Source organism: Struthio camelus, chromosome 24, assembly GCF_040807025.1.
Source record: "Struthio camelus isolate bStrCam1 chromosome 24, bStrCam1.hap1, whole genome shotgun sequence".
In the NCBI taxonomy this organism is placed as follows: Eukaryota; Metazoa; Chordata; class Aves; order Struthioniformes; family Struthionidae; genus Struthio; species Struthio camelus.
The window spans coordinates 2,949,460-2,975,485 of NC_090965.1; the positions used below are offsets into that span (position 1 = coordinate 2,949,460).

Genomic DNA, 26,026 nt, shown 5'->3' on the forward strand with positions numbered 1-26,026 from the left:
AAGGTGGTGGTTTTGTGACATCTAGCTTTGCTCTTCTATTTTTGAGGTGCAATTACACAGAAAAAGATGTAATTAAAGGTTTTAAAACGTTTAACTGATATCACAGACTTTCTTGAAGAGGTAGGTCCACCATGCAAGTCTCTCATGCAGTTGATGTTTACATTCATAGTTTGCTCAGTAAAGGATGCTTTTAGAAAGGAAGAGCATTCTCCAATGGCTGCTTGTGATCTCATTTGGTGAGGTCACACTTCTTTTTTAAACGTAACTTTCCAAGCTCTCTCTTGCAATAGGCACCTGACATTTGTTCCAAACTGATGTGTTTAGTGGATCATGCAGTTCTGGAAAAGGTATGTTTCAGTTCATCTTTTAAACCCCTCCCCGCACAGCTGCTAGAATATTCCCCTCCCATACATGGTATTCATGTGTCTTTTCAATGAACTGAGAGAATCTACAGAAATATGTTGAGTTTAGAACATTTTTCACCCTAAGGTTTGATTTTTTTTTTTTATTTTTTTTTTCCCTTTTCTTCCTTCCTGCCAATGTTGTCTTCCAACTGAGTTTGTTTTGCAATACGTTTTTGAGGAAGAATCTCATCTGAGATTATCTTTTTGGCTTTTTTCCATGTGTTCTCAATAAGTGGTGCTTTCCCAGATGCTTCTTGTGTAGGTGTCCATTTTATTGTACGTCTGTTCAATGCTTTACTGGGAATCTGAGCATCTGTGATTTTTGTTTTTGGAGAAGATACAGCTATTGGATTTGACAGCTGTCAGTTTCAGATGTGTGTTTCCATCTTTTGATATTTCAACAAGCCTTTTGAGAGAATTTCTTCATGCAGCCAGGATCATCATCCATAAAAGATAAGTGCTTGCACTCACCAAATATTTTTAGCTGGTAGTGCTTGCAATATCCATTGACTTATTTTCTGCGAAAGAAAAAGTACAGAATGATGTAGTTTGCCCTGATGACTATGCCGTAGCTTAAATCTTGTTCAGATCTGTGTAGAGCGTTCATTGTCTATGCATGACTTAAACATTTGTTAAAATAGCTTCAGGAGTAATTTTGGCAAATATCCTAGCTGGAGATATATCTATAGGCATACTGAAGTAGCGAAACTATCTGGAACTGTTTGGAGATGAGCGGGCAGTATGTCTTGATTAAAGCTCTTGTATCAATACTTCAGTCAAATAGCAAAACTGATGCAAGTCAGCCAGCTTCTAATACTCGGAGAAGCTCTCTGCAGACATAAAGTTATTTTATTCTTATCTTAAAAGATTGGACTAAGATGGATCTTGGGTGTATTACTCTAGGGTAGTTGCAGTGGACCGGTTGGTATACTGGTTCTTACTTTCTGTGCTTTGCTTATATTCTTAACCATTTGTAATGTTCAGTATGAGCGCTACAGAGTCACTGTATATGCAGAGAGGCATAAACGTTACCCTACGTGTAGCTGATGGCATGTGCTGTATCTGCTTGGGATGGTTTAAATGGTAACGTTTGAAAGAAATGTGCTGAAGTTAGGCAGTGGTGCTTGAACTGAGGTGCCCAGGATCTTGTCACAACTGTGATGTGTTGCCCAGATGTTTGTATTATTCCAAATGCATTACAATTTGGGGGGCTTGGATTTGTCTTGTGGTGGTCTGCTTTTCAGTGAATATAACCAGTCTGGTAATTTTCCATCTGATCTCTTTGGTGTGGATTACGTATGAAACTTTCCAAACTAAGGCTTTAAGGTCCTGAGTGGGAGTCCTCTGTCCAAATTTATATGCCTATGTCTCTAAACGATTCCTATGTGAGCTAGTTCTCTGGGAGGATTTATTGTCAGTGGAGAGAAATAAGCACTTCTATCACGTGATGCTTCTTATCCTAAAGTGGAAAGTAATAGGGGTAGATTAGTTGTACCCTGCAAGTTCCTGCTTTTTTTCTGAACGTACAGGGAGTCTGGATCATTAGTTCGTGTGTAAATGACTACTTTGTAAACGCGTAGAGCTGTAGGAGGTGAACTGTATCCCTATAGAAGTTCACCGTGTGTTCTCTATCCTTTGGCGTCCTGGAGGCCTTGTGGATGTTCCTTCCACTGCCTGGAGAAGGAGCTGTTCTTGGTGATTTCAATTGATGGATTTTTCACCTTCTCTGTGCCACCATTTGGAGATTGTATTTCTAACCATCTTCACAGAATACAATGAGATCATGGTTACAGGCTGGATCGCAGTCTATAAGATCAGCTTATAGTAGAGTAACTGTTGATTGATGTTTCACCTTTCCAAACAGGTTATACTGGTTGAGAGAGGAAACACTGAAGAAATAGCAGACAGTATCATCCTTAGTTAAAGATGCATGCTTGCAATTGATCAGGTCGCTCTAGGAGTAACATCCTTAAGACAGGATCTAAATTTCTAGTTCTTGTACATACGCTTGAAAGCATTAAATAAAAACTATTTCATGGTAGTGCTTTGCCTTCAGGGTACTGAGGCACTGAGGAACGTGATTGCTTAAATAGCTGTTGAAGCCTCAACATTTAGGGAATGTCTTCTGGGCTTTTTTCCTCGGTGACTAGTGCTCTTTTTTGCTTGGGCACTTCACTGAAATGAAACCAGTTATGCTATTTGTTGTTTTTCTTTCCAGGTTTCATTATCCTTTTATATAGGAAAAGCTCTATTAGCCTTCTACATACTTGCTTTCAAGGATCTCTGTTACTGGGGCGGAGCGAGGGGAGCAGAAACTTTTTTAGTGAAAGGCTCAGATTGCACTTGAGGACACAATTCAAGGAACCAGTATTTACATAAATGTTAAATACTCTGGAATTTGGCAGCGTTCTGTGTGGCATTAATCTGTTTTTCTTTTCTGTGCTCTCATTTTCATATTGCCCCTACTCAGCTGCCTTTTCTGCTCATCTTGTTTTCTGTCCTGAGAAATTATTATTAGTGACTTTATCTGAGGTTAACGTGAAATAATTCACATCACCATCTTTCAGTGCGAGAGTGGGAACATGCCCGCCCTTGAGCATCAGCCACAAGGACTTACTGCTCCTGTGCGATAAGCTGCAAAGTTAAGTTGTCTTGTATGCGTGTTTAATATTGAAATTAAGTCAGAAGTTTGCTTTAGAAGAGAAAAATTTACAAAGTTCAGATCAAAAGCAGTCCTAAATAATGCAGAAATTCTGGAGGTTTCTCTGAACTGTACTGTGGACTTCCTTTGGGTGACGGTTAATGATGTTCTGCTACCACTGACTGTGGGATTTTTCTTTTGTTTCATATATATTTCTTTCAGTATGGACTTATCTTCTTTAATATCACTTTTTTCCTCCTCTCCTGCCACCCCTTCTGAGTATAGTTTGTTTTTGAAAGTCTGATTTTCGCGTTGTCGACAGGTCATCCATCCTTATGTCACTGTAATGGTACGTCTGCAATTCCTGTCCTGTTTCTCTCTTCCTGAGGAAAAGCTTTTAATGGAAACAGCTTAATAGAACTGAGGAAATGTGGCTCTAGCAATTCATATGAAATACTTTATGACAACCTAAGACTTCTTGTTTCTTTAGGATTCTTTGCTCGCTCATTAAAAATTACTAAATTTTGTCTCTTGTCACTGTATGTTGTGTGGTTTGACAGACTTAAAATTGTCAGTAATAATGACTTTTCTTGCCAAATGCATGCACGGTTTTCAGCAATTAATACAAACGTGTTTATTCAGTGACTTGAAAGAACTAAAGCTGTTCCTGCATTCTTCTCTTCCCTTCTGCCCTCAATTTCATACAGCAGCAGTATTGTCCTCTCCAAAATATATAAAGAACTTAACTTCTGAAATGTTCTTCAGACAAAATTGTGTTTCAGTTGAGGCAGAGATGTAGGAGAGGTTGCAATTTACTTTTGTGTCGCTCTGTATGTTGGCATTGCAGTAAAACAGCCAGAGGACGTTGTAACAGTTTGCTGTTGATATGTTCTGTGAAAGGATCATCTACTACAGGAATTGGTATTAGTTCCATAGTGAAATGTTTGAATTTTATGAAGAGCTAATAAAATACTGTAGCTGCTCAGCGGAGTTCCACATTGTATGGGCTGCCGAAGAACTGTAAAGGTCGAACTGAGAAGAAACCAGAAAGACTAGAGATGAAAGACTGTCTGCTTTTTATACTGTTTTGCCACAATTTTTGTTTTGATGAGTAGTGTTGTGGAACAGAAATGTTTGTTGTTGATGAAGTTCAAAGGATGATTTCAGCTTTATTGAAGAGCCTTTATTATAGCCACAGCATTCAGTAAAATGGCAGAAAATATTGATTTTGTGACTTGCATGTTCAAACAGGTAATATTACAACTGTCATTAACTATTTCTGTTAACTCAGTGCAGTAAACATTAAAGCGCTCTCTGCGTTCTTACACAATAGCTGGGAAATTGCTTTACACAAAGCTTGTATCAGAAGTGGATACAGGAATCAAGTAATCAAATTTTCTCTCTTCAGTGTTTGCAGAAGCCAGACCTCACCAGTGACACGAAGGACAAGGAATATAAGCCTCATGATATTCCACAGAGACAGTCTGTTCAGCCATCTGAAACTTGTCCACCTGCTCGTCGAGCAAAACGCCTGAGAGCAGAGGTGAGAGATAATTTGTCTTTATATGAGTACGTGCTCTATGGTTACTGAGCTTGAAACAGTAATCAAATGATAGTTTACCTAGAAACATGACACAACAGGTTTTAGTTCAGTTGCAGGGCTAATTTTACTTTCAGTCAGATCACTAAATGTATATGTAGAGTAACTACCAACTTAACTTTGTCATTATTAAGCATGCCTAAATATTTATATGCATATGGCAAGATATGTTTGATACTTTCAGAAAGTGTATATTGAGGTGGGGAGTTCCGAGAAGCTCTTCTAATGAAGCTGTTCCACTTATACATTAGGTATGAGTTTGTATGCTATAGTAATGTTTCTAGCATAATTATAAACTACAGAGGGCTAATAGCATAGATTAAAACACGGGTGATAAATTCTGTAAATGAAGCTTATCTTGTAGAGCTTTGATCTTTGTAATTTCCTCAGATGACAGCCAATGAACAGGAGTCATTTTTTAAACGTGTTGGGAAGGTTCTGTAAACCTTTCATGAACTGAAGACGGACTTTAGAGAAGGTTTTTGGTGCAACTTTAGCATTGTTTTATTTCATTTTTGACCCTCTCTGAGCTCCGTGAGTTTAAGTTACTTTTACCGTGCAATATGAGGAAAAATCGTGTAACACAGTCAGCACAGTTTTGTACAGTCTAGCTAGATTAATCTTACATGTGCTTAAGAAATAATATTTATTCGGCTTAGCATAAAATTTATTGACTGTATCTCCATACAGTTCTCCTATGAAGACAAATTTTAGAAGATTTTGTATGTCCTCTCTTTGTTGCTGGACAACTGTTCTACTGTGATTGCAGTCATTCCAAACTGATGGTATTGCCTTCAGAGAGTTCAGTTTTTCTTTTATTTGAAAAGATTTAAGAGTAGAGGAGGCTTGTTCCCAAGCGACAGTCTTACTAGTGGTGACATCATGAGTCAGGAAGGTCGTGACTGACCCTCTTCATCTTTGTAATCAGATTTGTATTTAAAATCATTTCAGGATTTCAATTAGCTCCCATTGTTCTAACCTTGGTCTTTCTTACCACAGAGTAGTACCACTTAGTTGTTGCAAATGCTGCCCATAACTATTTTTAGTTAATAACAGTTATGATTGAGGTTTTCTAAAACTTTTCCACCACTAGACCCTGTTAAAAGTACGTTTCTAGTTCTGAGAAAACCTTAGTGGTTTGAGCTGAAATGTTCCGTGTGAAGTATCAGTTTGTGGTTGAAAGACATGAATTCTAAAGTTTCATTTAAAAGGCATAGGAAATATTTACTAAAATGGTAGCTGTTTCACTGATGATGATGGTGTTGGATGCTCTAGCTACCAAAGGATGCATATTTTTGTCATTTCCGTGAAAAATACCTGCTCGTATTTAGCCAGAATGTAGGGCTATGTAAGGCTCTCTGTTCCTACCCTGAGCACTGCTGACGTCATGCACTTTAAGTGATTTTGTGGCAAAAAAAAATTCTTACTTAAAAATAGAATTGAAGATAGAATTGAAACATATAAATTAAGGGGCATGGACTGACTTGCTTTGGGAGGAGCTGTAGTGCTTAAGACTTCCAAATAATAACTTCCAAAGTTAAGATTTGTTAATAGATTATGTGAGTGCTGCTATTCCATTTTAGTGCAAAGTCAGCTACGTTGATTAAATCCCTTTTGTTCTTCCCTTTAAGCTAGACAGGTGATTTTTATGGTGGCTTGGTTGTAGAGTAGTCATGTGTTTGGTTAATGTACCTCAACTTTTTGTTCCAGCTAAATATGCGAGGATTTGTCAGTGTCTTAAGTTCATTCTGTTTACAGATTTCAGATTGCCCGCTTTTTTTCATCTGTTACAAGCCTTTAAAATGAGTGAACTGTAGGAAAGCCCCGTAAATTATTTTTATCAGCAACAATACAGGCTGTGATAAAAATTTTTCTTTGCATTTGAAAAATGCATACAATTTTACCTTGTCCTTTGCTACACGTTGAGTAAACATCTAAAAGAAAATGTTCCTAATTAAAATGGAAGAGGGCTGGTTTTGAAATGCAGAGAATTTAGATGCTTGGTGTACAAAAGAACGGCATAAAAGACCACAACAATGATGGGGAAGTAAAAATGAGAGGAATAGATAGGATAAAAATATCTGACAGACACGAGAAATACTGGAGGGAAAAAGTACCCAAGAGATTCTCTATGGAAAGAGGCTTTTTTTTTTTGGGGGGGGGGGGGGGGGGGGCAGTTGTTATAGTGCATTTTGTGTAGGGTAGGTGACTTAAAGGGTTTGCCTTACTCTACATATGAGGGAGGAAAGCTGAAAAAAGAAAAACTATTGCAAAGCTAAAAACAGGCTTAAACATAAAAAGCAGGATATAAATCCTGGACATTAACAATGTAAAAGATTAGGCATCTCTTACGGCATTTGATGAGGATCAGTGCAAGCTTGTGTATTACTAAATATTTTGACCAGCATTTTTTTGCCTATGTTAAGCAATGGGGCTTATACCTCTTCTCTTGAAGACAGTAATTCGGACAAAGAGAACAAAAAAGGTGGAGGGGAAATGATATGAAAGCAATCTGTTGGGGGAGGGGGGGAAGCTTGAAATAAAGAACTACAAAATAGAATAAATCCCTGGTGATGCATTCAGGCTGGAAATCTCTCTTTTAGAATTAGACAACCAGCCCACGTGGGGGACAAGTCCTCGCTGGGGCGAGGGAGGTGGACTGACTTGCATGAGAGTAACAAGAGGGTGGTGGTTGCATGACCTCATTTCCTTAGGAAATTAGGTTTAAAAGGTGCAGTGTTGAGAAAAAAAAACCAACCATCTTTACTCTGAGGGTTTTGAGAATTGTTGTCCCACAGTCTCAAAACTTCAGCAAAGAAATACTAGAATTAAATGGAAACACAACTCTTTGTTGAAAGCCCCACAAACATCATCTTTCTGAGTTCTCTTCCTAGAAGACCAGAGTATATACTACTTCTGAAAGAGTAAAATAAAATGTTTTGAAAGACCCAATATCCTTGCTCCTTTGCTGCTTATCAAGTTCCAGTGAGATCATCTTCTCTTAAATTAAAAACATTATGGTGTCATTATTGGCAAAGGATTTTTGTAAGCTTTCCTTTCAGACCTGTCCAGATTGTTCTCTGTGTCATTTCTCTCTGAAGTCTGATTTTCTTTTTTTCTGTTTTTTTAAAGAATTTAAATACAAGTATCACTGAAATTCAGGGTGCCTTTTTAGATTTATTAATTTGCAACTAGAAAATGGTTCTTTAAGCAAGTATAAACAAAGTCCTCAAAAATTTTCCTCTGGCTTACAAATCTGACTGGCTTTTTCCCTAGAACAAGTCAGGTTACAAGTTTGAAGACCACTATTGTATCTTGAGGAAGTGAAATGTTTGAGTGTGTCTTGCATAAGCCTGTTCTCTGAACCCGAGGCACCTTGGCTGTCCTCTCTTGGCATTTATCGGAGTGGATTAAGATTTGTATCCAGAAATATATTTTGAACTTGAAAGTCAAAATTGCATTTCTTTTTAATTTTGTTCATCTCTCAGTTCTTGAAAGTATTGAGAAGTGTATTTAAAAGCCTTGAAGGATCTGCCACCAAATTTACTTAACCATAAAGACTTGCAGGGTCCTATTCAGATCTTAAAAGCTCTCTTGCTAAGGCTTTGAGTGTTGGACATAGCCAACTTTTTCCCTTCTTCGGAGCCAAAGCAACTCAGAAGAGTGGAAGGAGTTCAGTACAGGTTGGATCTGCTTGGATGCGCTGCCTTTCCTGGAGCATTGCATGTAATTGCCAGCTTTCTGAAAGTTTTTGGTGTTTTGCGTAAGCTAGTAAGTCCCAAAAGCATAGGTCTGTAGTTGGGTAAGGAGCTATGAGCTTAGATGACAGTTAACAGTTTCCCACATAAAAGTATAAAACTGAAGTGTTCCATTTAAGACTCTTTTTTTGTTTTGTTTTGTTTTAAGGCTACCAATATTAAAACTGAATCTGAACCTCCAGAAGCCAGAACTCACAATCTGAGACGTAGAATGGGATGTGCACCTCCAAAGTGTGAAAATGGTGAGTGGCAAGTAAGGAGTGAGGCAGAAATTACATTCACGTTTTGTTACTTTTTGCAAGCTCATTTTAAGACCAGAAATAAATTTTAACAGTTGTAACAATTCAAAGTGTCTGAAGAAATAGTTTTGTTAACTTCATTTTCAAAAAATGAATTTACTGTGAAAGCATTTTACCGCTTTGAATTTTTTTTTTGTTTTGTGAGTGTTTTTTTTTTTTAAGAAGGTATTTGCAGTTAAAGAAAATTCTGCCTGTTTAAACTTCAGCGTCTTTAATAGCTAACATCAGTCTACCAGCTTTAAAAAGAGGTAACTTTTTAGAAGGTGTCAAATTTCAAAAACTTTTCTTAAGAAAAGAGTTTTAATTCAAAATCAAGAAAGCAAACTCAGGAAGATAGAAGATACTATGTTGTGAATTTACTATTAAATTCTCATATTACTTCTGATTTTTAAATTGCTTCTATTAATAATCCCACATCGGTTATTATCTGTCTTTTTAAAGAAATGAATATTTTCAAGCTGAGAAGAACTGTTTAATGCCATCAAGTTGAAGAATAAAACTGTTGATAATCAATTTGGCAAAGTACATATGAGAACCACTTATAATTACGCTAATTATTAACATTGTCTGAGCACTTTGTGAGTCTTCTGTTTCATTCAAACTCTTTGTTTTCAAGAATTTACCTATAGATTGTGAACCTTTTATTTGATGATTTTTTATTAAAGACAAAAAGCTCCTCTAGGAGCTACTTTTTTGTTCTGAAAAGTAGAAGGGAAATGATTTAGACAGTCTTTAATGGTTAAATTGTTGATAGATGTATGCGTTCTTTTTCATAATGTCTTTGTTAGCTTCTTGGACTTCAAGAAGTGCGTTAGATTGTTTCATGTCCACACGTAGAAACCTCTGGCTTGCTGGTAGCTTGGGTATCCCTGTTTCTTGAACACCATAGTCCTGGGATTCTCTGTGCTCTGCTGTATGGCACGCGGGGTGGGATTGGGTTGTTTTTTTAAATTCAGGAATGAAGACCTGAGTAGCAACACGCGCTACTTAAGCAGCCTTCATGTGAAAGTCAGTTCCAGAAATCAAGTGTATGTGAGCAAGCTATCTATTTACTGTCCAGTAAGGGCGCATAGCTGTCCAGGCTCTTTTGTAATTGCCTGCTTCTTGATAGACACAACGTTGATTTACAGGGCTTCAGGTAGTTGCTAGGAACAATTTGGGTACCAGACTGTTGCTCACACTAGAAAATTGCTTGCTACATGAATGGACTTGAGTCACAAGAAGCTGCGTGTTTGGGGTTTGAGCATGTCTTTGTAGATTCAGCCAGTGTTTGAAAAATATTTGCTTCTCTATTCATCTTGATACATCATTAGTTGCATGTTTGTTTCCGTAAGACAACTTAATAGAAGAGACCGGCTGCTGTCACAGAGACTTCATCTGTGATAGCATGCCTTAGTTTTGAAATCTTAAGAAGTATCATAGTGCTTTACTTTTTACTAAAATACCGCTAGACTGCACTGGGCACAGTGTTACTATATTTTGAGGAACATGTCATTTTGATTCCTAAGAGGCAGTAGGGGGAGAAGGGTAGGAGTGTAAGAAAGTAGTGGGACTGATTCCTGTCTCAGGGTGACTTTTGCTGCATGCTTATCGTTGATGAAACCTTCCCATGAAAGTTATCTCTGCAAGAAATTGGAGTGTAAAGATCATCACAAGAAGCTGTAGTGTTGTTTCATGTCTTCGTGTTATATGCTACAGTAAAACTGTCAGAGTAATTCAACCACGTTTGTTAACACCACACATGAACAAAATGTTAGGTTATGAAGGTGAGTGGTCTTTCTAAGTATTTAAAGTACCCACTCCGAAAAATATGGGCTGTGATGATTATAAATATTATTTTAAAATTGTAAATAAAAAAAAATACCCACTGGCGGCATGATAGCATTCTTGGTTGGTCTGGTAAGACTGGCTTATTGCAGGCGTTCAAATCTTGCCTTAAGTTAACTGAAATAATTGGTGTTAATGTTGCATTGCCATCATGAAATAAGGCATCTTTAGCCATCTCTGCACGTAGCTAATAAACTTGGAGAAGTCAAAACAGTTTTATGAGCGTACCTTCACTGTTGATGATCTTAGTTCAGCCTATAGCAGTGATAAACCCCATTTCAAGGAGAGATGTTCCCAATGTGTTTGGGATAACAAGTAGTTCAGAAGGTAACAACAAGTAATGCAAAGCAACAAGTATAACACATAAAACAAATGATAATGAGTAATGCTGAGCAGTAAGACATTTTCTAATAGCCTTTTCTTTTTTCTCCTATTTTACCAGAAAAGGAAATGCATAGCACAGTGAAACTTCCTGAGAAGAGAGAACAAACTGGGGAGCCAGAGAAAGACAAATCCAAAGTCCGGTCTAAAAAACCCACTAGTGCTGTGAGTATGCCCTGCATTCTTGATGCTTCGTATTGATTGCAGGCTTTTCTGGGTTTCTCTTGGGTATGTAGTGAAACTTAGTGTAATTTATATCATGTTAACGGCTTTCTTGTATTTTTCGTGCAACTCTGTGGTTGACACAAAGCAGTGTCTGTGCCTACTGGGATATAGATACCCCTAAAGTTTCATGCTGTTAGAAGCTGAAAATAACAGAATAGTTAAGTTTCATTTTTCTGAAGTAACTTGTCTCCTGTCCCCAAATACAGTCTTAAAATAGCCATTTTGAAAGAAGAGTCCAAACAGAAGTGATTCTTCTGTGATCTGATGTCTTCCTCCATTGCTGCTTCGTCTCAAGGGGAGTTCCAATACAAACTTTGGCACCCAGCTGTCCAGCAGACTTGGCTCTTATTCCACAATTTCACCACTAGTTTGGAAGCTTTGTTGTTCAATCGCTTCTTCTTAACACCTCTCCCTGCCGCCCCCCCCCCCCCCCCAACCCAGACAAACAAGCAAACCCAAAGTGATGTTAGTTTGTCTGGGTATGGAAAGTATGACACAGAGATTTTTCCTGTGCACACTATCATCTAGGTCCTTCTTAAAATTATAAAAGTTCTTTTTTTTTAATCCACACCTATTACTAGGGACTTAAGAATAAAATGCACAAATACTAGAAACCTGACCAGAAAAAAGCATCCTCCATTTCCTTTTATTTTTTTATTGTGATTTTTTTTAACAATGTAAGACAGGTGAATTTACTTGTCCTCACCAGTTCTATTCTGTATTTGAAAAAAGCCATCCATTCTGTCACTAATGAAGCGATAGTGTCTGATTGGCAACAGACAATTCTTCCCAAACGTTTTTGGAGGTCTGCACCTTATCCTTGGAGCTCTGTAACTGCTTTGTAAAACTTTCATCATACTTCTCTAACAGCTGCCCTCTGTCCAAAAGCATGTGGTTTTGCTTGGAAGCTGATGCCTTTTCAAAGCAAGATGAAGGTCTTTGCCAATATCTCTGAGGAAAAAGAAACACTCCCATCAAGAGGAACCCCTCTATCTCTTCTGAGGCTCCAAACAGTTGGCCTCGGAGGAGACTGAAGCACATGTGCGCACATGCTTATTTAAGAGCAAAGAACCCAACAAGAGAAAGGATATGTGAGCCACTCACTGACAGGGTGTTATAATATAGTTCCAGAATCCACAGTACTGCTGATTAAAACTATCTTGAGTATATTAAATCAAGTCTTCTGTCATTTAGAAAAAACGCCACGTAAAGGCTTGCAACTCTTATGGTCCTTCATTAAATTTCAAAGGGGAATTATTTAAACTTATACAATGACGTAACAAAATTGTGTTCACTTATCTCATTTCCCTTTCGACTATTAAAACGAAAAAAAGCTTGAGCAAACGTCATAGATGACTTAATTACCAAAGTGCTCTTTCAGCATGAGTTACCTTAAGTGCTCAAATTCCCACTCTAGCTATTTTTTATTGCAGGTGGATTTGTATGTATGTCTCTTATGTGGCAGTGGTAATGATGAGGACCGACTCCTGTTGTGTGATGGCTGTGATGACAGTTACCATACTTTTTGTTTAATTCCACCCCTTCATGATGTTCCCAAAGGGGACTGGAGGTGTCCCCAGTGTCTGGCTCAGGTAATGTGAGAAAACATAAAAGTTAGACTGGAGATTGTTTCTGTTCTTTTCTTGATCTTAGTGACTGGAAATATAATTTGTTATTACTTAAAGTTGCGCAGACAAGGTGGTTGAGGGTGAAACTAAAACGAAGACTGGATGTGTTTCAAATTGCAGAGGTATCACTAAATATTCTGGAGCCAAAAATTCATCTGCCTTAGTACAGCTGCAATTTCAAAAACTACTTTGGAATTTAATTGCCATCTTCCCTCTCTATTTAAAAGTACAGTCTCATGGTGTGCTTCCGTTTGGAGGTTTGCACATTGTTTTTTTGCTTTGCTATATTAGAGGAAGCAGAAATTATGACATAGGCTTATTAACCCATTAGTGCTCATGCAGATTTACTAATAAATACATATTGTAGTTTAGTGAATTAAACACAGAGCACAGAGTCAGGGCTCTCTGGATGCACTTCCTACTCTTCCTCTAACTTTGCGTGCACCTTGGGGCAGTCATTTCATTTTGGTCGGGTGCCCCTGCTTTCCTCCTCCTGTCAAACGGGGAAATACTAACCCATCTATATAAAATATGAGTGCAGATCATCGTATTAACATAGTAATGTTATTAATTGCAGGAATGTAATAAACCTCAAGAAGCATTTGGCTTTGAACAAGCGGCAAGAGACTATACGCTTCGCACGTTTGGAGAAATGGCAGATGCATTCAAGTCGGACTACTTTAACATGCCAGTACATGTATGTTTGTGCATTTATCCTGATGCCATAATGTAGATTTCTTTTGTTGTGCTTAGTCAAATTTATTACTTGAGGAGAGGAGGGGAATTCTAGTTTTGAGTGGGAACAAATCCAACATTGGGTGTTCTGATTTGTGTTAATAATTTGAAGGTTCTTGTTCTTGTTGGTGTCGTAGTTTCCGGCTCCACTAGCTTCTTGTTTTCTCACTTTTGAAAAAATGTCTTCAAGGAAGAGAATGTTCTCCAACTATTGCCCTTAGCTGAGAGCTTAAAGAGAATGCCTGTCCTAACCATGTTTCTGCTGCACTTCATTTTCGTGCTGAACTGATTTTGAAATGGGAGAATGCTTTAAGCTAATGGCACTTCCTCCCTGAGCTAGCTTTTAGGCACGTGCCTTTTACATTCCTGATTCCTGAGCACATACTCCTTGTATGTTTATATTTTTCTTCTTCTCATGCCTAGATGGTCCCCACAGAGCTGGTTGAAAAAGAATTTTGGCGACTCGTTAGTACCATTGAAGAGGATGTCACAGTGGAATATGGAGCTGATATTGCTTCAAAGGAGTTTGGCAGTGGCTTTCCAGTTAGAGATGGGAAATTTAAACTTAGACCAGAAGAAGAGGTAGGTCTTGATTGGTTCACTCTGTGTTTGTATTTCAGCTATTCATAAAATAAGGCTCTTCAGTTCAAAGCAAAATAGTGGAACTGAATTGCAGACTGCTTCTTTTGTATGAATGTTTGGCATAGTGTTTAAAGAACAGAAGGATTTTGGAGCATTTTGGAGAAATAAAATTTGCTGTGATCAGATGTTAAAGGCCACACATTTATCTGTTAATAAACAACTTCCAGATTAAAAAAAAAAAAAAAATCTCATTTTGACAGAGCAGGTCAGAGAAAATTTTTGAAAAGAGCAGATGCATTGGAGATTTTGGTTTTTTGGTTCATTGACCTGTTTCTTACATTTTCAATCAGGGAAAAATACTTTAAATACTTTTCTTCTGTTGCTTTTTTTGCTCTCAGTTTTGCTGCCTTGTGTGTGGGGTTTTTTTTTTTTTTTTTTTAAATATAACCTCGTGTTATGTAAACCTGTGGTGGTTTTGTACAATTTTCAGGAGTACCTGGATAGTGGCTGGAATTTGAACAACATGCCTGTAATGGAGCAGTCTGTTCTTGCTCACATCACTGCAGACATATGTGGGATGAAATTACCCTGGCTATATGTAGGAATGTGCTTTTCTTCATTTTGTTGGCATATTGAAGACCACTGGAGCTATTCAATTAACTACCTGCATTGGTGAGTGTGAGGGATAAACTCAGCCTGTGAAGCAACCCCTCTTTCCTTCCCCCTTCCTCTTTTTAATTAACAGACTAAAACCAGATTCACAGAGTTCAGACCAGGATAACCCTTACAGTCTTATAGCAGCAGGATTAAATTTGACACAGTGATTCCTGCATTGATTTTACTTTTGGACAAAAGGTCATATATTGGAAAGAGACATCCATTCCCAGTTTTAAAAAATTCATTAGAGACTCAGTAGATATTCCATCAGATGTTTTATTATGCTCAGTGTAAAACTAAGAATCATGTAAACTTTAAAAATCATCTAGCTTCAACTAACAGTCTTAGGAGCTTGCATACCTTTTGTCTGTTAGATAGATCGTTCTATCATAAATCCTCTCATTATGTGAACACTTGTCACCTGCAATCAGGGCAGATCTTTGCCATCTCTTTGATATTCTAAATAGGCTGAACTCTTTAAACTTCTCACCTTCCGACAGCTTTTCTAGAGTTTGAATTAATCTTGTCACTCTTGCTGAAACCTGTCAAGCTCTTTTCCTTTCCTTTTAACGTACGTATTCCAGAAGAATGGTAAAATCACATCCCAGCTACTATTCAGTGTTTCTTCTTTTTATTCAGTTATTCGATCGCTATTTCTTGAAAGAGTTGCTGCTGGAATATGCTCCAAGTAGTCAGTTACTTATAGTGCTTATTTTCTTAGTATTTGGCAGTATTAAAACAAATGTTTGAATGAAGCTAAGTAAATGAGTGATCCAGATCACACTGTAAAAAATGACCTTCTTTTGCTATTTATTGCTTTTTTGTCTGGGTCTTCAATCAGGCTGAGAATCGTGTAAAGGAGAGGAGGATTTTTGAATGAAATAACTTAATTCCTTCTAGTAGGGCTTCCCTCACTGTTGTTTGGAATGGTATCGTCTTCTGCATCATTCGTCTCAAATTACGTTGGCGGTTGCTGTCAAAGCCAGATAAAGTGTATGTGTCAGTGTGTATGTACACAAACGTATGCGTACACTCACAAACAAACGTAAAAGTAGCCCTAAGCTGTGTCATTTATTTCTCCTCCAGCGTGAATGTCTTAGAAACCTTTCTCCTTTGCAGATACTCTTCTATATTTCCCTTCTGCTTAGAGGCCTGTGTCTGTTTTTTTTAATCCTATTTGAGAACCACATGTAGTTGCGATTAATGTTGTTCTGTTGTTCTTAGCTGGAGGAATAAATCCTAACGACCTGCCTCTGAAGAGACAAATATCAGACTCCAGACTCTGAAAAGGCATCAGAAGGCAGGACTCATTCTCGTGAAGTACTGGGGTTGTCCGTCTTCGGTATTCCCACATGCCTTGAAGGATCCTGTGCCAGGAAACAGTCTTTGAGCAGATACTCCCAAGGGAAGCAGGCCACAACTGGGGACCTTTCAGCGGGTTGAAGGCAATAGTTTTCCTGCAGGACACTGAATCCTGTGTTACTCCTTGAAATGACAAAAGGAAAAAAAAAAAAAAAAAGGCAAAAAAAAGATGTCAGCCCTCATCAGAGGAAGAATTACCAGCATTGATGCCTGTGTTCTGTATTTCTAAAGGCAGGTGTGTGGAGCTGTTTGGTAGCAGCACAGAAAGAGCATCCATTCTTCAGCTTGCTAACATTTGTAAGGCTGACATCTTATGCATCCTTTAGAATTTTTTCTCCGCTATCTATTCTCTTTAAGTGCAGGGATCCCTGGTACCAATATCCTGGTCCAAGTTTAGCATAGTTCGTAACTACTATCATCCATTCCTTGTCACTGACGCATGTCTTTATACCAAGGAGCAGAACGCTTGACTAACCCGGTGTTGGGTTAGGACACAGGACACTTTTCAGTTCCATCTGTAACTACTCTTTGTGAACTCATGTAATTGTTCCAAGATGACGACCAGGTCCAAGGTTGCCGTAGACATTTAACCCTTTATCGTAACAACTCCAGTTGCGCTAGTCCTTGTGATACCAACATAACAGTTGTTCCACAGTCCTTCAAACTAGCTGTCCTTTTGCCCCTGACAAAGGTGCTGAATACAGGGATAAATCCTAAGGTTTGAGGCATGTGCCTTTTGAATTATATCTCATTTTGTTTTTCTGGAATTCTCCCCATCACTTTTTATTTTATCCCCCCCCCCCAAAAAAAAAAAAGACGACTGGTATGTCGGCTTTCTTCTGCCAACTCTTTAGGACTCTCCGGTGGAAGTGATCAGGTGATCTTTTCAGAATAGCTTCTCTAACTTCTTTCTTTATTAGAGATCGGAAGCATTTTCGTCTTCATGCGCTGTGACAAGCCAGCTTTATTGTGAACACAAAACAATACATATTGGAACACATCTGCATAACCTTAATTTTATCAGCTGTCTTGCATTGGGTTAAACTGTTGCTAGAAGTTCTTTGTTCCTACTCTGGATATGGATTTTTTTTCCTGATGTCTTTTACTTCTCTTATAGCTGCGTAAAATGGAAATTTAATTTCTACTTACTGTATGTTACTTTTATGGCAGTTATGCTCGAGACGGAAAGAACTAGCTTTGGTTGTTAGATCCGAGAGGAAGATGGTGTTAGTAGTTAGGGAAGAGACGAAACTGAGCTTAGATTTTGAAGTTGTGCTGGAATCAGCAGAACTTCACCAAGGACTTTTTCAGTCTTTTTTTGTTTTTTTTCCAGAATATTTTAAGTAAGTGCTCAGAAATCTGGGCAGTTAAAAGCTTAGGCCTGGATGAGGGACCTGCGTTAAGTGTGAAGATTCAAGAAGGTACATAATCTTTGCATTCCTTCCTGGCGATATACCCTTCTTTTGACATGGTGTATTTTAAAGCAGAAGACTGAAAATGTAACTTACAAGATTGCTCATATTTAACTGTTTTTAATAATCTTGCAGGGGGGAGCCTAAAACGTGGTATGGAGCCCCAGGGTATGCAGCTGAACAGCTGGAGGATGTAATGAAGAAGCTTGCTCCAGAGCTATTTGAATCTCAGCCAGATCTCTTGCACCAACTTGTCACCATAATGAACCCGAATACTTTGATGGCCCACGGAGTACCTGTATGTTGTTGGACTCCTGTGCTACTCCCCCAAACCCAACCCTCTTTCATTTGCAATGACTTCTACTTCAAATTTGATAATTGCAACCACTTTTATTACAGAGATGTTGTAGTAGTTTCCATGTGTGTTGTATCTTTCTGGTCTAGTATTATGTGCCAGTTTGAACAGATGGGCAATGGAATCATTGCTTTTGGAATTACTTGGAAAACTCTTCTCTGGAGACCCACCTTAGTATATTTCTATTTCTGTATCTCATATGAAAAGTTTAGCCACGAACTTTGAAACAATGGCAGGAGCTCTTCATGTGCCTGTTTAATCAGACACAATTTTTTTTGCATAGAGTTTCTGGCAAGGGGCCAAAACCCATTCTTCCTTTATGTGTCATCCACATCCTCTTATTTTTCCTCTGACCTGGATAAGTTCTTAGCTATTTAAAAACATTTTTCATCAGTTTCCATCATATTCCATATTAAACTTTTCATGGGAATTATGTCCCTTTACAACTTAATTAGCTTTTGATTAGCTGACCTTGGGACTTAAAGGAAAATCTGGAGAAAATGGCACGATTTATGGTGCCTACTGGGCTTTGAGAGACTCCAAAATTTAAAGATGCAGGAAGACCTGCCTGCTCTAATACTGGCTATCTGGTACCAAAAGCGTTAGATTTTCAGCAGTTAGAACTTTTGTATAGGTTCCAAAATTCTCTCCCCCTTCAGCTACCTGTCGAAGAGAGTCTCGCCTGTGCTTTACCAGTGTAACTGTTAACAGAGCTAGCAAAGTGCAAAAGGCATAGACAGCTGACTTGCAGTCTCCTAGAGTGTAGTTATGGCTGAATGAAATGCCTTTACTTTCTAGGATTTTACATGATAAATTACTGAATGCCAATTATAATTCTTGGGCTTATGTTTTAAAGCTATCCAGAGTTACCATGGAAGTTACTGGGATTTGGAAATCTATATTCTCTTCCAGCTTTGAAGATTTCAGCCTTCAGTTCTGTTTAGATTTGACCTAATATCTGTCTGTCTTTTTCTCTTAGGTTTATCGAACCAATCAGTGTGCTGGAGAATTTGTCATCACTTTTCCAAGAGCTTATCACAGTGGCTTCAATCAGGGTTTCAATTTTGCTGAAGCTGTGAACTTCTGCACAGTTGACTGGGTATGTTCTGCAAACATTTTTTCATAATGCATAATGTATGCAGTTTCAAAATCATTCCTGGCTGATGTACAACTGCAGTGTTTTACTGCTGATGCACAAGTGTAGTGCACAGATCGGAGAGAGCCTGATATTAGTAGCATAGTGTCTTGCTGGAGATATTTCTCTAATGCACTGAGCTGTGGGTTTTCTCTGGTTATTAAGATTCAGTCTGCAAAGTAAGTTATAAGTTAAGGTTGATGTAACTTTTACAGCAGGAGGTAGGCAAGATCTTGGGCATGTCTAGAATATGAGGAGCACCAGCACTGCTTGAAACTGCTCTTTTTGTGTCCCCAAATTCCATTCGTATCCTAAGATCTTTGTAAGCCTGAATGAAGTTTGCCTACTGATTGCACTGAGAATTCTCTAATGGATGCTTTTTACAGCTGAAAAACAAAGCAAACCTTTCCAGATTCTTATATTTTAGCTTCTATGATTGGATGATGATCTAAATTGGATGATAACATACGTTAAGAACAGTTAAAGGCTTTGATGGTCCTCTTGGAAAGAATACGTAGAAAAATCACTTCTGACTGTGAATATGTCCTCTTGGATAGGACAGCTGCTGTATATTTTTAGAGAAGAATAACTCTGTGAGAAGAGAACAAAAAATGTTAGTATTCAAAGAAAAGGTTTGTATGTCGGCACTTTATTCCTAAAAAGTTTCCATCAACTCATTGAAACAGCAGATACAGGCACACATTACAATGTTAGGCAATAGTAATTTATTAATATTTTTATCTTTTTTTTTTTTTTTTTTGTAAGTGAAAATGGGGAATAGTTCTTCCAAGAAGTTAAAAGTAATCATTTCTCCTTCCCAGCAGATTTCTCAGATGCACCGTGTTGCCTAATCTCATAACAGTCCTTTGAGGCTCCTGATATTTCAGATGACTCCTCTTCTGTTTTTTTTCCAAAATGGACTTAGCTATTTGTGAATGTAGTCTATCTAAAATGCTGCTAGATTTAAAAAAAAAAAAAAAATCATTTAGAAGTAGGAGGAGACCAGAACTGGAAGAAAGTTTTCTGCATTGTGATAGTATTAGCGCATTAGTTAATCTTGAGGTTTGATTTGGTTTTATTTTTTCTCTTGCACTTCTGTGAGTTTCATACAGAACCATAACATGTAACTTCATTGTTAGCAGGGCAACAGGGTCCGCCTGAATTAGCAGACAGCTTTGAAATAAAGTTTTGAGTATCCTGCCCAGCTCTCCTTAACTGAAGGACTGCCTGGGATTAGTTAGGGACTTGCATTGATTATAGAGTCAGCAATTTCCCATGCTGCAGCACAGTTCATGTCCTATATTAAAAAAAAAAAATAAGTCATATGGTTTGAGACAAGGTTCAGCTTGCCCAGGATCCTGTCTTTGACAGAGTATCTCGAGAATGGTAAGAACAGGGCAAGTGTATATACTCTTCCCATTGGTGCTGCCTTAGCCTCCACCTGTTCTCAGCCTGGGTCTTTCTTATCATTTAGTTACCCCTAATGACTGTTTCTTCCAGATACTTCTGTGTTTTCCCCTGGAGCCTACCTAAACTTATTGCATCCATAACGGCTCTTGTTAAGGAGTTGTAAGTGGTCTAGGTTTAAAAGAACTTACTGAGGGTCTTGATTTCTCTGTAGTTTTATATTCTGAATTATGAATGTTTTTCCTAGAAAGATTTATCTTGGCTTTCATTTGGACAGTCTTTGGTTAACAGCATAACAATTCAGTATGTTAACATAATTTTCATACTGAAGTCAACTTTTTTTACGGTTTTCAATGCAGTTACCGTTGGGTCGCCAATGCGTGGAACATTATCGTCTGCTAAACCGTTACTGTGTGTTTTCTCATGATGAGATGATATGTAAAATGGCTTCCAAAGCAGATGTTCTTGATGTTGTGGTAGCATCTACTGTTCAGAAAGACATGGCGATTATGATTGAAGATGAGAAGAAGTTGCGTGAGAGGGTTCATAAACTGGTGAGTTCTAGGAAATAAAATTATAATGAATGAAGGAACATTGAAACAATGGTGTGAAATACACTCTGGGACTTTGTAATGTGTTGCCAACAGTTTAGAGCTATATAGTGCCTTCCTGAGTTGTGCTGGTTTTCAAAGGCCTATTGGGTAAAGAATCATTCATCATGAATCTTGTTTTAGCATCTGTCTTTAATATTGTTCAAATGTCTCTCTTAAAGTAGTATGTTTTATGTTGTTTCAGGAGTTTGATTGAGAATAGCTGATTTTTCATTCTCCAAGGTTTCTGTCTACTGGTTTTGGTATCTTATTTCTAAACTGTATTATTTCTGTGCTAAATTTAGCTTCTGATGTTTGACCTTGGGCAAATCACCTGTTTGTTAGACTTTGAAGTGATGTAGGGTTCTCTTTTGCAGGGAGTGACTGACTCAGAGCAAGTGGCTTTTGAGTTGTTTCCTGATGATGAGCGACAGTGTTTAAAGTGTAAAACCACTTGTTTCATGTCTGCTGTTTATTGTTCATGTAAACCTGGGTTACTTGTATGCCTGTATCATGTAGAAGATCTCTGTTCCTGTCCCACCTACAAATATAAGTTGGGGTAAGTTGTAGATAGCAAATAATACTATATTCTGGAGATATTTGTTATGTATGTAGCTATTGCAGTTGGATAATCTAGTGACTTAGTCTGTTTTGCCAGGCCAGTGATGCTAGCCTCAGCATTCTGTTTCTCCACAGTCTTCTGCAAATACAGTGCCCCCAAGACAAAGTGCACTTTCTGTGCTCATATACAAAGACTCTTTCTTTTCAGCATTCAGCTCTTCTTGGTGATATTGCTGTATAAATTAGTTTGCTTGCTTTATTTATTGCAACAAAGTCATCTTCCCCTTCATTACTCTTGCCTTCGCTGAGTAATCTTTTTTTGCTTTTGTTAGCTTTGCTTTCTGCTGTCATCTTTCCTTCCCCGTGGTTTGTTACGTGTTTATCCTATATTAATGTAGCTTGTGTGTTTTTTGAAGCAATGGTAACTTTGAAATTGTCTTGGAAATTGTCCTAATTAATATGAACCAGGTGAATAGTAGAACGTTTCCGTATTATATGGACCCGTATATCTTGACACCTCCCCTTCCACCGTGAAGGTTGAATTCTGTGCTACCTCTAGGTACCGGTACGTTCTGGAGGATCTCTATCCAATGATGAATGCGCTGAAGTTGCGTGCAGAATCATACAACGAATGGGCTTCCAATGTTAATGAAGCTTTGGAGGCAAAAATTAACAATAAAAGAAGTAAGTGTCTTACGTGTTGTCTGCAATACGTGATTAAAAATGACTAATTTTTCAGCTTACAATTTATGAACCTTACCAACTTTTGTCTTGCACGCTTATGTGACAGTCAAAAGAGATTATATATAATTTCCTGTTTTAAGGTAAATATTTTAGTTGTAGTCATTTTTGAAATTATGATAAGCAGTCTCTGTGTGAGAAGATTGTAATTCACTTTTCTTCAAAACAAAATATAACTAGCATCGAAATAGAAACACATTTAACATGTTATATTATTCTACCTTGTTACTTAAAATCCAGAGGGGGACTTCTGTTAACATAGTATCTTTCCCAAAAGGTCTCATCAGTTTTAAAGCTTTGATAGAAGAATCAGAAATGAAAAAGTTTCCGGACAATGATCTACTGCGACACCTCAGACTAGTTACGCAGGATGCAGATAAATGTGCTTCAGTTGCACAGCAGCTTCTTAATGGCAAAAGACAAACCAGGTAAATGTTACTGTACGGGTCTGTAACAATTCTGAATCACTGAAGGGTAGATGCCAGCGTTCTGTAAGACTTACAAAATGAAGACAATCTTTTTGTCTTCTCAAGAGAGCCACCTTTAATGTGGAAATTCACCTTTTTTCAATGTAATAAGTCAAACTGTCAATAAGCTTTCATTCACCTCTTCCTTTTTGTTTGACAGTTGGGCAGTAAATTTGTTCTAACGTTCCCTGAAAGGAAAAATCGGTGTGGTATTTCTAGACAAAGCAACTGCCAGCAAGATAGAGTCCCCTTGTCTCTGTCCCATGGTGCCAAAAGTCTGCCAGTGGTCCATGCGTCATTGTATTTGTTACAGCCTGTGCCTTGTGGAAAAACAATGTAGTATATGTCAGTGTAGTTGCTGTTTGTCCTGGTATAGCTGCACGCGTATGGTTTCTGCGTGTTGCCTACCTCACACATGGTAGCTTGTCACTCTCTGTGTTCTTCCAGTTGTTTAAAGACTGACTTTAAAGGACTTTGCCAGCAAAACATTCAACTGCTATTTGGCCTTCCTTCTTGTAGCTTGCATCTTTCCTTTTAGCTAATTATCTTTGGATCGGTCTTTGCAGCAAGGACTTGATTCTTGCTAAAAATTTATCCTCACTGTCTTGCATACACAAGAGGATAAAGCCCCTGTCACATCAACAGTAAAATATTGTAACATGAAATGAAAAATTTAACATTCCAGCAGATGTGATTTTTGCTAGACAGATAATTTCTAACCCTGAGGTTTGTGGCATTGTTACCAAAGTATACTTACCTACTGCTAGTCTCTTCCTTCTTTTAGCCTTGAGCCAGTTCTCATTCTGGCATTCCTAGTCAGTGTGTTCTCCCAACCAGATCTTATTGTTTGCTCAGTGTTCCTGATGATGGACTTCGAGCCCCAGCCAGGCCCTTTCCAGCTGCTCCATAGGAGCTCTTTGAAGGGTCTTTTCTGCTCTTAAGGTCTCTCCAAGTTTGCTTGGCCTGGAAAGAGGGGTAGTGATTTTGTTTTCATCTCCTTGACCAGATCTGTTCTTTTGTCACTGTGATACTGTAGCAGCCTTTCTCATAGATATGTTGGCCAGCTCCTTCAACGTTACAGACTGTCCTCCCATTACACAGTCCTCCCGGTGTAACGCTGCACAGAATCAAGTCAGTGCTTGCATTGCGTTGCTGATTTGCTCTAAAAAGCCAGTCCATTTCTCCCTTGATCTTTTTGTGCAGTATTCCTGGGACAAGTCCAGTTGCATGTCTTCAAAGTCAAAAGTTTTAAAATCCAATGTTATTGAATGGATTTTTTTCCTAAAAGATTGGGGAAGGGAGTATTGGTAGCCTATGTGGGAAGATACAGAAGAGAGACTAATCTGCTGCTTCAGGCAGCCCCCATCACACTGACTGTTGTGTGCCGATTACAGAGGATTGCTGATCCTACCTAAAGTTTGGTTCATATTTTTGACATTCTTTTGTATGAACTGAGTATATTATTCTGATCTTTAGTTTGGAAGAGTCATATAGCAAACTTAACTGGAAATGTTATCCCTGTTGATCATGTGGCCAGTGCTACTCAGGGATCTCCTCCTATGTAGTATATACAACAGTTCTTGGAGAGAGAAAGACCAAGATATGACAAATATTCTCTGAGAGTAAATCCTGTGATTCTTGCTCATCACCTTCTTTATCTGAAGTACTTGAAGAAATGCAGATGGGCTGTACTTCCCTATTTGCTTTAATTCTTATGATGATGGGGGATCAAGCAGTAGATACTGTTTTGAAGATTGTTCTGTGAACAGCCCTCTGAATGGGGCCAAGGGACAGCATAGCCGTCCTTCCTGTCTGACATTACTATGTAGGTGATATTGGGAGGGGAAAGTATGACAGTAGAGCAAGTACAAAGTGATGCTCTCACTATACGTCTCCCGCCTCCCCCAGGGCTCACGATACCTTTGCTGCCTCTTAAAGTCTCCAGGAGTTCAGAGACCTTGTACATCCTTTTGTTTAATAACCTGGATGGACTTGGGCTCTTCTTAAATGCTTTTTTTAACTTATGTATTCTCTTGTTACCAAAAACATACTATGACGGTCAGGTCTGCAGTTTAGTTTTGTGTTTTATATGTGTTTACACACACACACACACACACACACACACACAGTACATACAGTACACACATATATAAATTTATATATTTATATATTTATTTACACACACATATTTACACACATGTATGTATGAACTTTTTCAAGCTTTTGCCCGTTTTGTGGGAGCTACTGCAGAACATGCACAAATAGAAGTAGAGCACTGTAGACCTTAAAACAGCCTATATTGTACGTGGGACTGTGACTTCATTTTATTGCCTCTTATTCAGCTTACTAGGGATTTTGAAACTCCCAATGTGATTTTTTTTGTATGCGTGTCCTTTAAATATACATATTTTTAACACAGAATGGTAAAATTAATACCTTGCTTTATAGTGTTTGCATTCCAGTCATGCAAGCGTATCCTACTGGGATGTTGTTTTCCTCTTTTATTTAAACGGCATATTGTGGATTAAATTGAAGCCAGCATTGTAAGAGGTTTCTTCCCTTTTCTGTTCAGGGTACTCAGACCTAGTTAACATTGGCTTGAGTTTAGAGAGGTTTTTAATGCTAGTCAGTTTAGTAACTCTTATAAGCCACTCATATGGTATGAAGCTTTTAGATAAAAATGAAAATGATGATTTCAGCACAGAGAGGATTTTTCAGAAGTGCCTACATGACCTGTGAGTACAAATCCCATTCGAAATTGGGATTTGTTCTCTTTTGGTATGGGCATGGGGAGAGACTTGACTACAATAGCTATTGCAACATAACTGAATAGTTTGTCCACAGTTGCTTTGTGTTCTGGAAAAAAAAAGTCTGATTTTATTCCGTAATAACTAGTGTGCTTCCAAAGCTGAGTAGTTGTTCCAGTATATTATTTAATATGGAAGAGTTTTTTCAACAATAATTTATTCTGCTATAGCTAGCTTGGTTTTGCCATCTATGTAAGCCCTCGGCTGCTTGGATACTTTTGAATATTGTATTATCTCTGAGTAAAGTTTGAGTTACAAGAAATCATAAGCAGATCTTTGAGAAGTTTGGATTTTGTTTTAGTGGCACCCAGCAAAGCTGAATTGTGTGTAATTGCAGGTACCGCTCTGGCGGAGGAAAATCTCAGAATCAGCTGACTGTGAATGAGCTGCGGTTGTTTGTAAGACAGCTGTATGCTCTACCCTGTGTCCTCAGTCAGACACCATTACTGAAG

At 38.1% G+C, this 26,026-nt stretch overlaps 1 protein-coding gene across 2 annotated transcripts in view; it reads left to right on the forward strand.

Moving 5' to 3' along the window:
• The window catches only part of KDM5B (lysine demethylase 5B), a 68,767-nt gene that overhangs the window by 16,519 nt on the left and 26,222 nt on the right, over positions 1-26,026 (forward strand). For both annotated transcript variants that reach the window (XM_068918078.1, XM_009667368.2), the window contains exons 5-18: positions 4,454-4,588; positions 8,552-8,645; positions 10,972-11,075; positions 12,569-12,727; positions 13,341-13,460; positions 13,922-14,080; positions 14,571-14,752; positions 17,647-17,809; positions 18,846-18,965; positions 20,768-20,962; positions 21,376-21,557; positions 22,119-22,243; positions 22,578-22,728; positions 25,912-26,026. In XM_068918078.1, the coding sequence (XP_068774179.1) occupies positions 4,454-4,588; positions 8,552-8,645; positions 10,972-11,075; positions 12,569-12,727; positions 13,341-13,460; positions 13,922-14,080; positions 14,571-14,752; positions 17,647-17,809; positions 18,846-18,965; positions 20,768-20,962; positions 21,376-21,557; positions 22,119-22,243; positions 22,578-22,728; positions 25,912-26,026 (2,004 nt within the window). The remainder of the gene's footprint in view (positions 1-4,453; positions 4,589-8,551; positions 8,646-10,971; positions 11,076-12,568; positions 12,728-13,340; positions 13,461-13,921; positions 14,081-14,570; positions 14,753-17,646; positions 17,810-18,845; positions 18,966-20,767; positions 20,963-21,375; positions 21,558-22,118; positions 22,244-22,577; positions 22,729-25,911) is intronic.